The sequence below is a fragment of the Lepisma saccharinum genome, chromosome 11 (genome assembly GCF_977018435.1).
Source record: "Lepisma saccharinum chromosome 11, izLepSacc3.1, whole genome shotgun sequence".
NCBI classification, from domain to species: domain Eukaryota; kingdom Metazoa; phylum Arthropoda; class Insecta; order Zygentoma; family Lepismatidae; genus Lepisma; species Lepisma saccharinum.
Genome location: NC_139239.1, coordinates 45922539 through 45935926, shown reverse-complemented (window position 1 = coordinate 45935926; position 13388 = coordinate 45922539). Strand labels below are relative to the sequence as shown.

The 13388-nt window shown below is 36.8% G+C and overlaps 2 protein-coding genes across 5 annotated transcripts in view; one reads left to right on the top strand and one right to left on the bottom strand.

Annotated features, from left to right (window-relative positions):
* Positions 1 to 1515: 1515 nt before the first annotated feature.
* LOC145994763 (cytochrome c oxidase assembly factor 1 homolog) overlaps positions 1516 to 13388 on the bottom strand; it is a 329972-nt gene continuing 318099 nt past the window's right edge. Inside the window, exons 1-2 of one of the 4 annotated variants that reach the window (XM_083131008.1) lie at positions 8196 to 8456; positions 1516 to 1989 (exon numbers count right to left, since the gene is read on the bottom strand). In XM_083131008.1, coding sequence (XP_082987134.1) covers positions 1579 to 1977 — 399 coding nt within the window. In that variant the 5' untranslated portion in view covers positions 1978 to 1989; positions 8196 to 8456 and the 3' untranslated portion in view covers positions 1516 to 1578. Of the gene's footprint in view, positions 1990 to 6838; positions 6892 to 8020; positions 8080 to 8195; positions 8457 to 13388 lie in introns of those variants that run through there. The other 3 variants (XM_083131006.1, XM_083131007.1, XM_083131010.1) reach the window with 3 other exon arrangements.
* The window catches only part of hop (tyrosine-protein kinase hopscotch), a 59905-nt gene continuing 54798 nt past the window's right edge, over positions 8282 to 13388 (top strand). The window contains exon 1 of the mRNA XM_083131004.1: positions 8282 to 8536. The gene's annotated coding sequence lies outside the window, so the exon portion shown is untranslated. The remainder of the gene's footprint in view (positions 8537 to 13388) is intronic.

Here is a 13388-nt window from a genome sequence, read left to right as displayed (position 1 = left end):
CAAAATCAACATGGCATCTTTTATACATATCAGTGTCATTCCATAACTTTCGAATCTTTATAAGATTATATCATGATCAAAGTTCATTCAAGTCATAAAAGGCTTCTATATAACTTAAACATCCAAGTTATTATCACATTGCCAAGTTTAATGCTTTAAAAGCAACAATTATTGTACAAATATATCCCCATTCCATATTGCTAAATCTGTACTTATCTTTGTTCCATGTTGAGCCTCTCACCAAGTCACAGACAACTAGTCTCAGAGCAACTAGTTCAAGCCACATTTTTTAGTATGTGCAATCTTCAATTGTTTTTGTTTTATATTTTTGTCCATAAGTGCTTAACAGCTTGAATGTTTGTGTTGTAAATGTACATATTTGCTCTGTTACAGCTATTTTACTATGTATATTACAATATACTTATCTATTGATCACAATTACCATTTTTTGAATGTTGATACAAAATACCAAGTATGACATCACAATATACATTGAACAATTTTAAAGAGTTGACCTTTGTATATAAACCTTGAAGCCAATGCAAATGTACACAATTTGAATAAATTTAATTATAAATTTGAATATATCATATCTTTGTTGTCTGAAAGAACACATATGATTGAAGATATTTGTTTTTCATATTGCCAGTCAAAAATAACTGTTATGACTAACTTATTATAAATATTGCACAAATGTGGAACTTTGAACTTAGCCATTTTCAAATGTTGTTATGACAATGTAATATTTTTATTGTCATAGGGCGATACTGAAATAAATGCACAATTGGTGCGTAATTGTATCTCCTCGCCTTAAACAAGTCTCAGATCTTTTGTTCTGACTCTGCTGGTTATATCTGCTAAATAAAGTGGTTTCTTCCAGATGTACATGATGGTGTTAAAATGCTATATCATAAGCAACATGAAAATTATCACTGTTCACCAGGCTGAACATGTTGCCTAATTGTTGATCCAAACAAATTTGCTGAAGCAAATGACCATTATATTTGGGCCCAATCCCACACCACCTTCATTTTGAAAAAAAATATAGGGATCATAATTACCACAATAAACATCAACATAGTCCATAGTAGTACTATGAACTGATTTATATGCCAGAAAGAATACGGGAGGAGGGAATCAAAATTACCCCAATGTTGTGTAACATTGACCCCTCTCTTTTTAATATTTTTCTGAGTAATTAGGCAAAATAAAAAAAAAGAAATACAAAACTAGACTAAAAGGTAGTCAACTCTTAATATTCAGTTTATTTTTATAAAATGGGAAATATATTTGATAAAAGCTATAAGGAGGAATTCTCACCCTGGTTGACGAATCAATAGTAATGTCAGTTCTCAAAATGTTAGGTGTAAGTTTCAATCTAACTTGGCTGATCATTCTAGAACATCTGGTCCAGTTCTATTGTCAGGAAAGCTTAGATTTCTCTTCTATTTTCAGTTGTTAGTGCACAGTTGAGGGGAATAAAATAACGAAATAATATTTCTTTTTTGTTATTTATTTTCACAAATATACACATAAACTATGTAACAACTGCATATTTACAATTAGAAGACAACAATTTCATTCCTTCTTTTTCTTAATTTGTAATCTTCTAGAAGTATCACTTTCAAGACCAAGTTCAAGCCTATCAACATTCCACCCATTTTTCAAGTCTGTTCGTGAAGCCCAATAATACAGTGTTCCTCTTTCTTTGGGTCCTCTTACTGGCACTTCAAACTGAGCACACTCTGCATCACAAAAGTTTCTGCTGGTATCAGCAAGGTTGACCCTGCCATCCCTGATTGGAATCCCAAGTATCTCTGCAGCAGGTTTACACTCTCTCAAAATTTGTAAAGCTTTCTTGTAATGTTCACACTGTGTAAGCCTTTCCTGAATCTTCCACTTGAAATAGAAGCCACTGCTGACAGCAAACACACCGCCATAAACAGCAATTTGTCCTAATGTTCTGTTGGCGACCATTTCAAAATGGAACTGGAAAGAAAATTTTGAAGTTTTACTTGTCAGGTAATGTGACTACTAATTAGTATATTCAATTTGATTTATTTCAGATATTCAAATGAATGGCAAAAAGATTTCAAAAAAGCTTTTTTAAATGTTTGAGTTGTAAGTTAAGAGGTTTGCAATGCAATATTCTACAACTAGTTAAATAACTTTACATGGTGTAGCAGCCAAGAGACAGACATTGACCATCGTTTCTAGTCACTAATTTGTTTTGTCTTAGGTGTGTGTATTTGTGTATGTCTACCCAAAGGCATAGAGGTAATGTGGTCTTAATGTGGTCTGTGTCAAATTAAACTGTTGATGTCGTAGGTACAATATGAAACAAATGTTAATATCAAACTATTATATATATCAGAGCAATTACAATCCTTACTACTCACAACACTATTACATAAGTGTGCTACTACAAGAGATTAAGATTTACTGATCCTTCAGAGTTCAAAGCTTCTTATAAATGAAAGAGTTGTTTGATTAGAAGTTTTAATATTTGGAAAATAAGAAAGCTTCCCCAATGGCTTAATAGTATAAACTGTAGGTTCAGTTCCAACTAGTCTACCTGAGCATAAAAAGGACTGAAAACAAATAAACTTACTTTCCCAACCCCTTTCCCCAACTCTACATGGTACTCAAAGAAAGTTGTATAGTAAAAAGGTAAAGTTTCCCGTGTATATAGCACCATACCATGAAGGCACATTATGGGGATGTAGGAACAGGATCCCACACATTCTCGAATTTAATCATTTTGGAGGTGATGTGATCAGCACCATGCTGTCCATTTGTCTTTAACCCCCTCCCTCCAGGTACCCATTGATTTGAGGCTCGGCAAGCCCCAGATCTGCTTATGTGGGGACAAGGCCGTAAAAATTCCAACCTTAGATCAACCACCCTGGGAATCGAACCAGGGTCTCTAGCGTGGCAGTCAGATGCCGTACTGACAAGACGGTAACTCCGATTGTTTTATGATTTTTTTTTTTTCAAATTCTTCTAGCAGGAAGATGATCGTAGAATGTTGGCAATCATTGTCACTGAAATTTGAACCTACTTTAAAGTAATGAGCACTGTTTGGATTTTGAAAAAAAAAAACGTTATTTATGTTGAAAGAAACTTAAACATTTTGTAACGCAAGCATGCACCCTTCCCATGGACAATGTATTTTCCGTTGACTAGCAACTGTAAGTATCGCAGACCAGTGGAAATTAAGTAAATCGGAACCTCAGTAGAATGCATTTAGGAACTCTATTTTAATGCTAAGAGAACCAAACCTGACCTGCCTAACCTAACTACGAAAGAATATATTAAACAAAATCTCAAGTAATCGCTAAAACTCCACAGTATGTGTTAACAGAAGTAAATCGAAATCAAATCATGGTAAAATCCCATTCGTAGCACGATGAAATCACAATAAAACAAAAGGAGGTTGTAATGGGTTCGACCACAGAAAAGCAAACTGCATATTTAGACAATTACTTTGTCAACCAGAGTCCGAGGGTCATTTCATAAATAATGCATACTATTTTTTCTTACATGTTCATTGCGTTATACGCAATATCTCCTTACAGTCCTTCAGTGTAGTTCCCCTGCTTCTCAATAACTGTATTCCAACGTCTCGGAAGATTTGCTGTGGTACCACTGTTGTTCAGTCCACAGCTGACCCGAGTGCTGCTGCAGAAAACTCTTCCAGGGAGGAAAATGTTGTTCTTTCAACATCTCATGGATTCATGTCAGGAATGTATGACCGGTGAGTCAATACTTCCTACTAATAATTGCTCAGCAAATCAGTCACAACCTTCCTCAGGGGTGCCTTAAGGGCCAAGTGATCCAGGCAACTGTCTGTCACCTCATCCTCGGGAACAATAAACTACGGAATTCCCCCTGAGTAGCACTAAAACCTCATATCTGATTATATGGGCATGGCTATTTGTTTTGAAAAGTTGGATTTGTGTAGACAAAAATTAATTGAAGTTACTGCTGCATAATGTAATAAGCAGGCTATATTTCAAAATCAAATAGCAATTTAAGGCACAAGTATTATTGTGATTTCATCATGTATGCAATTTTTACATGGTTCGATTTCGATTTAGGTCTGTTGAAACATACTGGGGAGCTTTAACGATTACTTACTGCGTGTTTCCTTGACACTGGCTTTCAGTTCCACACACTTCTATATAATTACGTAATTAAAATTTTAGTATCCGCGAAACATCTGAAATTCCTTTATTTTCTTCTTTTTCACATTGGTACTTACATATTCTGCATTGCTAAGGATTCTTGAAGGTGGCATTTCGTTTTTCTCACGCAAATAATCTCAATTTTCGACATATCGAGTAATTCTTATTTGTTTGTTTTCGTTTGCATTACACGCAATATGGCAGAGAAATCTTGACTAGAATTGTCAATCATCAGTGGTTATGCAGTGTTGCAACCTTCTTCACCGAAAAATATCTACTTTCGTGTTACAGATTTTGTATTTTTTCCGGGTTTGAAAACCCCACGAACCATGCACGGATAGCCCCACGAACCATGCATGGTAAGGTTAGGTTAGGTAAGGCAAACATAGTTAAAATTGTTATTTAACTGTTACACATTGGAAAACCGTGTGGTTGGAAACACTGACCAGTTGTTACATCATCAAATGCATGCAACATTTGGTTCACGTAGTAGAAGGACATCAAGGGAACAGCTTTCGTGCATCGGAGAGACATTAAAGTTGAAAAATACATGATTTACCGGGAAAATAAATTCAGCGAGGTGGAAAAAACACTTCCGAAACCTTCGTAAAGTATACAGAAACTCATTTTGGTAAGTACTTTCTCCTGTAAAATTGAAATATGTTTCACGAGTACTAAAATTTTACCATTATGTATTTGCAACAGCCATTTGTTTACTATTTTCTTGGTTACGAATGAATGCTTTCGAGGTTAGGTTAGGCAGGTCAGGTTTAGTTCTCTTACCATTAAAATAATATGCCTAAGTGTTTTCTAAGAAAAGGTTCTAAATTACTTCTACATTCATTCCCACTAGTCAACGATACTAACTGACGCTTCTATCAACAGAGAATGCCTTGTCCAAGGGGAGTGTGCATGCTTGCGCAAGGTAATTTTTAAGTTTCTTTTCTAGGTAGAAGGTCGGTATATCGGAGACACATTTCTTCACTTTTACACAAGAAAATACTTATGGAAATGAGTTTCTACAAGCTTTCCAACATTCGTCAAGGTATTTTCTTTCATTGTGGAATATATTTGACCGGGAAATCATCTATTTTTCAAGAGAAATAACTCACCGATGCACAATTGCCATTGCTTTCGCTACGTGAACTGCATGTTGCCTTCGTTTGATGACGTAAACCCCTGTCAGTGTTTCCAACCCCTTTTTTTCACTATGCTTGCCTAACCAAACCTAACCTTATCGGAAATGGTTCATGGGGCTATAGAAAGGAATAAAAAAAATCACTCTGTATATGAAAAATTGTCTTTGTTTTCGTGTAAAAAGCATAATGGCACCTTGAACTATGTTCTGCAATATACAATTGGTAAGTATGAACAATGCGAAACACAAAATATCCGATGTTAATGGGTCTCCGATATACCAAACTTTTACCCTTTTCCAACATAAATAACTTTTTTTCGAAATCCAAATAGTGCTTATTACTTTAAAGAAGGTTCGGTAACAGTTCGTTATATCTGAGACACATTTCTTCATTTTTACACAAGAAACTACTTATGGAAATGAGTTTCTCTAAGGTTTCTAACGTTCGTCGAGGTATTTTCTTTCATTTGGAATCTGTTTGACCAGGAAATCATGTATTTTTCAAGAGAAATAACTCACCAACGCACAATTGCCATTGCTTTCACTACGTGAACTGCATGCTCCGCACCGCTCCGCATGTTCGATGACGTAACCCACTGTCAGTGTTTTAAACTCCTTTTTTTTTTTACTATGCTTGCCTAACCCAACCTAACCTAAACTTATGGAAATGGTTCGTGGAGCTATACTTGAATGGTCCGTAGTGCTATCCGTGAATGGTTCATGGGGCTATCTGTGAATGGTTCGTGGGGCTATCCGTCAATGGTTCGTAGGGCTATCCGTCAGCTATCCAGGCTATCCGTCAGCTACATGTGCATAATGTATAATTTCCACTAGTGACGAACACGATAGTAGGTATTTTTCGGTGAAGAAGGTTGAAACACTGCATAGCCACAATGTGAGTCAAGATGTGCCCACAATATTGTGTGTTCTGGAAGCGAAGAAAGGCATAAAAAAAAGCACTCACAATGTGAAAAATTATGTTTGTTTTCGTGTAAAAAGCATAATGGCACCTTGAACTATGTTCCGCAATACACAATTCGTAAGTACGAACCATGAGAAACAAAAAATATCCGATTTTAATGTGTCTCCGATATAACGAACTGTTACCAAAGGTTCAAATTTCGAGTGACAAAGGTTGCATTCCGAAAGTCTTAACGAAACGAACGCATTCAACGAAAATAACTGGGCTCGTGAATCTGGTGAAGGCAGTTATTTTACAGAGTTATGGGACACTCTAGGCGAAAGCGCAGCATTTTGTTTAGAAAAGTTTCCGCATGGCGTCAGCGGAAGGAATGTCCTTATGGCAAAAATAAACTCTACTGTGGACACTGTTACTCATTTTAATCACATTCTAAGAACGGTCAAGGTATATCCATCTTGTTTAACGCATTAAACTCGTGCGACTTTCGGAACGGGCCCAATGATTGCTAAAATTCTACGATAATTAGTCTTTCGGTAACACTTTACTATACCAGAGACGGATTTCTTCAAATTTACAAGAGAAAGTACTTACGCAAATCATTTTCTGTAGCGTTGTTGATGTTCGGGAATGTAGTTTTGATCCATTTTAATCCGAATGCATGTGGTTTTCTACGAAAATCTATTTCCGACATGCTATTGCTGCTGCCGGAATTTGCTTTCTGCAGGAGAGCACAATACGCGCTACTGCTGCTGCTAACAGCCGATGTTGTCCGTATATGCTAAACTGAACGAAAGGAGTGCTAATGGAACCTAACCTAACTGGCCTAACCTAACCTAGTAGGCATACCTCGTCCCCGTGATGGTTCGTGGGGCTATCGTGAATTTTTGGGCTAACGTCAATGGTTATTGTTCTACCCGTGGATGGTTTGTGGGAAATAACGAACAACAGTACGTACTCGTTAATGTAAGAAATATACATTATATCCGTTAGAAATTCATTATTTCACCTAAAGAAATGTTCCGCAATGCAGAATAGTACGTTAACAACAGTAAGTACTCGTTAATGTAAGAAATAAACATTATTTTCGTTAGAAATTAATTATTTCACCTAAAGAAATGTTCCGCAATGCAGAATAGTGTGTTAGCAATGTAAAAAATTGCAAAATAAATCATTGATAGGTGTCTCTGGTATAGTAAAGTAGCACCCTATCATTTTGTAGGTATTAAATAAATCACACCTAAAATGAAGAACAGGTTCCAAACACTTGTAGATAGTGTAATATACGTTTATCCCCCGTAATAATTTAGTGCATCGTTCAAAACCGTGCTTGCAGACAACCGGCATCTATTCGGGTAAGTACCATTTTCCCTTTTCTTTCTACAATTTGTGTTCACGATAGCCCCACTAATAATTCACGGGTAGCCCCACAAACCATTCACGTTAGCCCCAAAAGCCATGCAAGGGTAGCCCCACAAACCATTCACGTTAGCTCCAAAAACCATGCACGTGTAGCCCCACGAACCATTCACGGAGACGAGGTATGCCTACGAGGTTAGGTTCCATTAGCACTCATTTCACCCCTAAATATGTGCTTCATCATCGAGTTTCCTCAGTACGTTCAATTACGCATATCCGGACAACATCGTTTTTATCGATTTCCTCCTACAGGTAATTTTTCCTCGCTTTGGGATTTACGTTGTTGAATTCCTTATACAATAACCTTTCCAACGATATATGACACGTACTCCTTGGGAAAAGGACGTAGATTCTTACCCTTATTTCACAGGTTATATACATTCTATATTGTATTTATATTACGTGATAAGATTTGCTGGGCCCTATAAATATTTTCTTTAATTCTGAGCATAAATATAAAAAAAAAAATTTCTGTGACATGTAAAAGTTATAATCGAAGGGGTTAAAAATTTAACAATTTCATTTTACTCACACGCAAAAACGAAATGCATCAACGAAGTACGAACATGTTTCCGCAAATGGTCAGTCAACTGTTCGTATCGCAGTGTCCGATGTTGAAAAGTTTACGATGTATGTACGATTGCAACCAAGAAGGCTGACTTTACGGCAAATAATTTGTACAACCTAATTTTCAAAACTTTGTAGGTTGAAGCCAAACAAATATTTAATATTCTTCACCATAAATGCCCGACGGATACTATTCTTCATTTTTTAAATACATATATAAAACAAATGAAGCTCAATTCCCGTTTCACAAAAATAAAAATAACACTGTCGTTCATTATCATTTGGGGATGTAAACATTGGAATGAGGTGAGTTAAAAACTTAAGTGTTCTTAATATCTAACATGTTACTGAATGTAACAACAGTTCGACAGCGAATTACAAATTATTTAGGTAAAATTTGTACAAGAAACTGTTATCCATCATATTGGAAACATCAAACCCTATCGTAAATGTCCCTGAAATTAAAGATACAGGTTTTTCACAAATTCTATTATCTTCCCTGTCGCACAATGATCACAAAAATCTTTCTTTATGTATAGTAAAAAATGAAAAGAAAAGAAACCGCACACACACACACACGCGCGCTTTGATGTTGACGTCCTTGTTTACGTCCTAGGAGAGGTAAAAATCAAAGAAGCCAGAATATGGTATAGTGGGCTGTCATATGTATATAACTGAAATGTTTGCACGCAAAAATAGTTTAATTAATAAGTTATAATTCTCTGTCATAAAGAGCAGAACGACTGACTGGCGAACATTCGCCTGTTGTCCTTCCCCTCTGACCCTGCACTGACTAATGGAACCCTTTTTGTCATAGGCATTTTTAAACATGCAAATAGAGATGATGTAGAAGGCCATTATCGCTCGCATGGGTGCCAACTAAGGGAGATAAAATAAGTAACTTTCTGTCCCACAAAATACCTCCAGGGGAACATGGTTCAATATGCATGCACACACTTCCTCCGTATTCCTTGTCAGCAGTGTTTGGAAATTTACTCATTAAAAGTAACTGAGTTATTGTTACTTCAGTAAGTTACTTACTTTTTAAGAAATGTCAACTGCAACTTAGTTTCTCTTGAAAATAAGTAATTCTAAGAATCACTTTTAGTTAACTTTTTCCCTAAATAGCATTACTTTTATAACATTTGATATCAACTTGTGAAGTTGTACACAAACACAAAGTCCTAAGTTAAGGTCTGAGCTAAGGGATGGCTCCAACAAACATAACCAACATAGATATCATGGTGGCAGTTGATTCAACAATACAAGCACAAGGGGAAATGTACAGATGGCGAGTTTGTGCAGCTACCAAACACCCAAAATCAAACCTAAGCAAGCCAGAGGGAGGATTTATAAAGATCCCCCTGGCAGATAAAGGAAATGCAAGCGTAATAATGGATGTGGCTGAATACAATCAAAAGCTAATAATGCTTGCAGATTCTGATAACTGTTGACAATCAAGCAAGGATCCCACACCCAACATTGAAGAAAAAGTTGTTTGTACCATCAGCTGATAACATTATAGTATAAGGGAAACGGATTTCTTCAAATTTACAGGAGAAAGTACTTACGGAAATAATTTTCTGTAGCGTTGTGGAAGTTTGTGAATCTAGTTTTGATCCATTTTAATGCGAAAACATGTCCTTTTCTGCGAAAATCTCTGTCCGACACGCTGTTTGTGCTGCCGCCATTTGATTTCTGCATGAGAGTACAATGTTCCGTGTGTTAAGATGACGCAACCCCATAGTCAGTGTTTCAGCCTCGCCGTGTTTTCACTAGAACATGACGTGTCGAGTATTTTTAATTTTATTTTTTATGCTTGCCTAACCTAACTTAACCTAACCTAACCTTACGGAAAATGGTTTTTGAGGCTAACGTCAATGGTTTTTGGGGCTAACGTCAATGGTTTGTGGGGCTAACGTCAATGGTTTGCGACGTATTAGCATAATTTCAAATCCGTGCATGAAAGTAGGTGTTTTCCGGTGAACGAGGTTGCAACACTGCATAAATCGACAAAACAATTGCACAACGTGCCCTGAACCAGTATGCTATCACCTGCCATAATGTGTTACAGAATCGAAATAACAAGTAACAGTAAGTACTTGTAAATGTAAGAAATAGACATTATCTTAGTTAGAAATGCATTATTTCACCTTAGGAAATGTTCCGCATTCCAAAATAGTACGTTAGCAATGTAAAAATATGATTTATAGGTGTTTCCCTTATACTATAATAGTACCCCATCAGCTAGTCCAGACTCAACAAGAAAGACTCTAATACCACACTACAGTAAACCACCATGTCTACATGCATGACCAAAAATACACAATTAAGTAACACCCCTTTGTCTGATACTTAGTTCCATAGGCTTCCCAACACATGCACTTGCCATACACATGCTACCCAGTCTTACCATAAATGTCCCACCTTTTGAAGGTGGCTCTACACCTGATGTTCAAAGTCACTAACTTCCCCTGGCGAGAATAAACACATGGGTTATTGCTAGTTAAGCTACAGAAGTGATATAATGTTAATGCTTAGCTTTCATAATGAAATGGGCAATTACGAAAATTGTGTGGCTGTTGTAGCACTCCATAAGTCAGCATGTGAAATTTTCAAGACCCTCCAGAAGCTTTAAATCTCCTAGAGGTTCGTATATTGTACTATTCATCATTTCATTGATATATTTCTTACCGAATAGCATGATAGAGTTACTATTCCTGCATTTGCCCTTTCACTGTTGAAACCATTATAATATGTTCTGTAAAATGTATAACACCATTAAGCCTTGTTTCCATGACAACCGAAAACTCAATATGCTGACCAAGGCAGAATTTATTTTATTTTAAGACATAAACTAAGTATTACGTTTCAACCTTCTAGCAAGGTCTTCTTCAGACTCTGTACCTAATACAAAAAAACGTAAAAGTTTATGTTTGAAAATAAAATAAATACTGCCTTGGTCAGCATATTGAGTTTTTGGTAAAATGTATGTCTGCCATGCCATCCATAGATGCATGAATTTCATTTAGCGTCCCTAATGAATCGATTTTTTCTTATTGAAAATATTAACTTAGAATATTCAAACTTTGCAGGCATGTAGACTCATTCAGAAACTGAACTGAACTAATTTTGCACTGGTTCCTATCCTTGCGTGGCATCTAGAGAAGAATAAATGTGAAATGGTGCAAGCTATCCCTGCCGTTGAACCTCGCCAATCACATATCTACAGTAATCCCAGGGATGGAACAGATGGTGTCTACCAGTAGGTTTCATTAACCATACTACCTGACAGAAGCAGAAATGAAAGAATTAGTGACTACAAATTAATCGGATTCTGATTGTGATGAATTATTTAATTCCAACGGTGAAGATTCAGTAGTGGACACCCCTTTAGAGTATAAAACTCATTTATTGTAAGTTTCAATGAATTTTGTGTGAGAAAATATGATTTCCAAGGCTAATACTTCCAAATAGACACTGGCTTTTGCCAACAACAAGAGTGTATGGCATGGGTTCACCACTATCTCCACTACTCAGAAATACATGCATGGTACACTTTGTGCAGACAGTCCTCACGAAAAGCACCGGAAAGTGTAAAACATGGGTTAGATATGTAAATTACGCATTCATAATATGGCTCCATGGAGACCACATACTGCTAAATTTCCCCCAGCATCTGAGTAGTATTCATCCACCAATCATGGTCAATATGTAAAAGGAACAAAACAATTCTTTTTTGTAGCTAATCAGTGGTGATTTATTCATTCTATTTTTTTTTTTTTTTTACTTTTAACAACATGCAATCCGGGGTTGTCCAGTACCCGGGATCAAGGTGGAAACCTAACGGTGCCACACAAAGCCTTGATCGTGACCTTGACGTGGTCATTTTAAGAAGTGGAGCCTGGCCACTGATAATCCTACCTGGCAACTTTGTATATACTGGAGGTCCTTGTGACCGACGGACGCGGTGGAGCCGAGGCCACCTAGAAGAATCCTCCAAGGCAACCATTTAGACACGCTACCCTGAAGACGGAGGCAGATGCAGCCTCCGAAACGTTAGTAAATCTCTTTTAAATAACAGTGGTTAAAAGTTAAAAAAAAAACTAGAATGAACAAAACAATTGCCTGCCATTCCTAGATATCCTAGTGGATAGCTCTGGAAATCAAATATCAACAGCTTTGTATCAAAGACTAACAGACTGGGAGGTATGTGTACTTCAATCAAACCACCCCAAGAATATAAGGAATGCCATAATCCACCATGTAAGCTCAATGGCCAGAAGAATCTGTTCAAATGTGGTCACACACAGACAACAACAATGGAACTCAATAGGTATCTGCCAACCAGGAGACATCCACAGCCAAGGAGATGAACAGCAAGGTAGAAAAACCTACAGTAGACAGTATGCTTACCATACCTGCCTGGGTTATCATAACAGATTAGCAGAATTGGTTCAAAAGCCCACCTTAGGACAACATTCAGAGTAGGAAAATTCTAAGAAGCACACTATTGAATGTTAAGTCAGAAAATCCCATACAAACCAGTAAACACTGCATATGCAACATACCATGTGAATGCAGACAAGCTTACATACAAGAAACTGGATGCCCTCTACAGTTTTTGGGTGTTTTCTGAAAGTTCACTTTGTGAACAGATAGGTTAATTGGGTCTCAACCCACAGTTTAAAGTGGGGTCCTTACCACCAGGTATCAAATCCAGGACACCTTTATTACAAGGCGACAACGTTACCACTATGCCATCAGGGAGGCACAGACACCCTTTAGAGAAGAGGATAGATGAACACAATCATCACACAAGCAACGGAAAAATTAGAAAGGTCAGAAATAGCCAAACATGCATGAAACATAATTGCAGAGAATTCAATGGAACAACATCACAGTACTACAGAAAGAAACAAATAGGAAACCGAAAGATCAAACAAGCCACCTTTGTGACAATGACCCAAAATCCTATAAGCCATCCCAGTGTAGAATTCAAGGAAATATGGTCTTCCCTTCTCGGAAAATAGGAATAGTAACTTAAATGGAGCAAAAAGCAATATAGACTTGTGTGTAGTAGTTGCATTGTAGTAAAATCACAGGTCTGTCATAGGTTCTTCTCCACCACTGGTAAAAAGTAATTTTCACCTGAAGA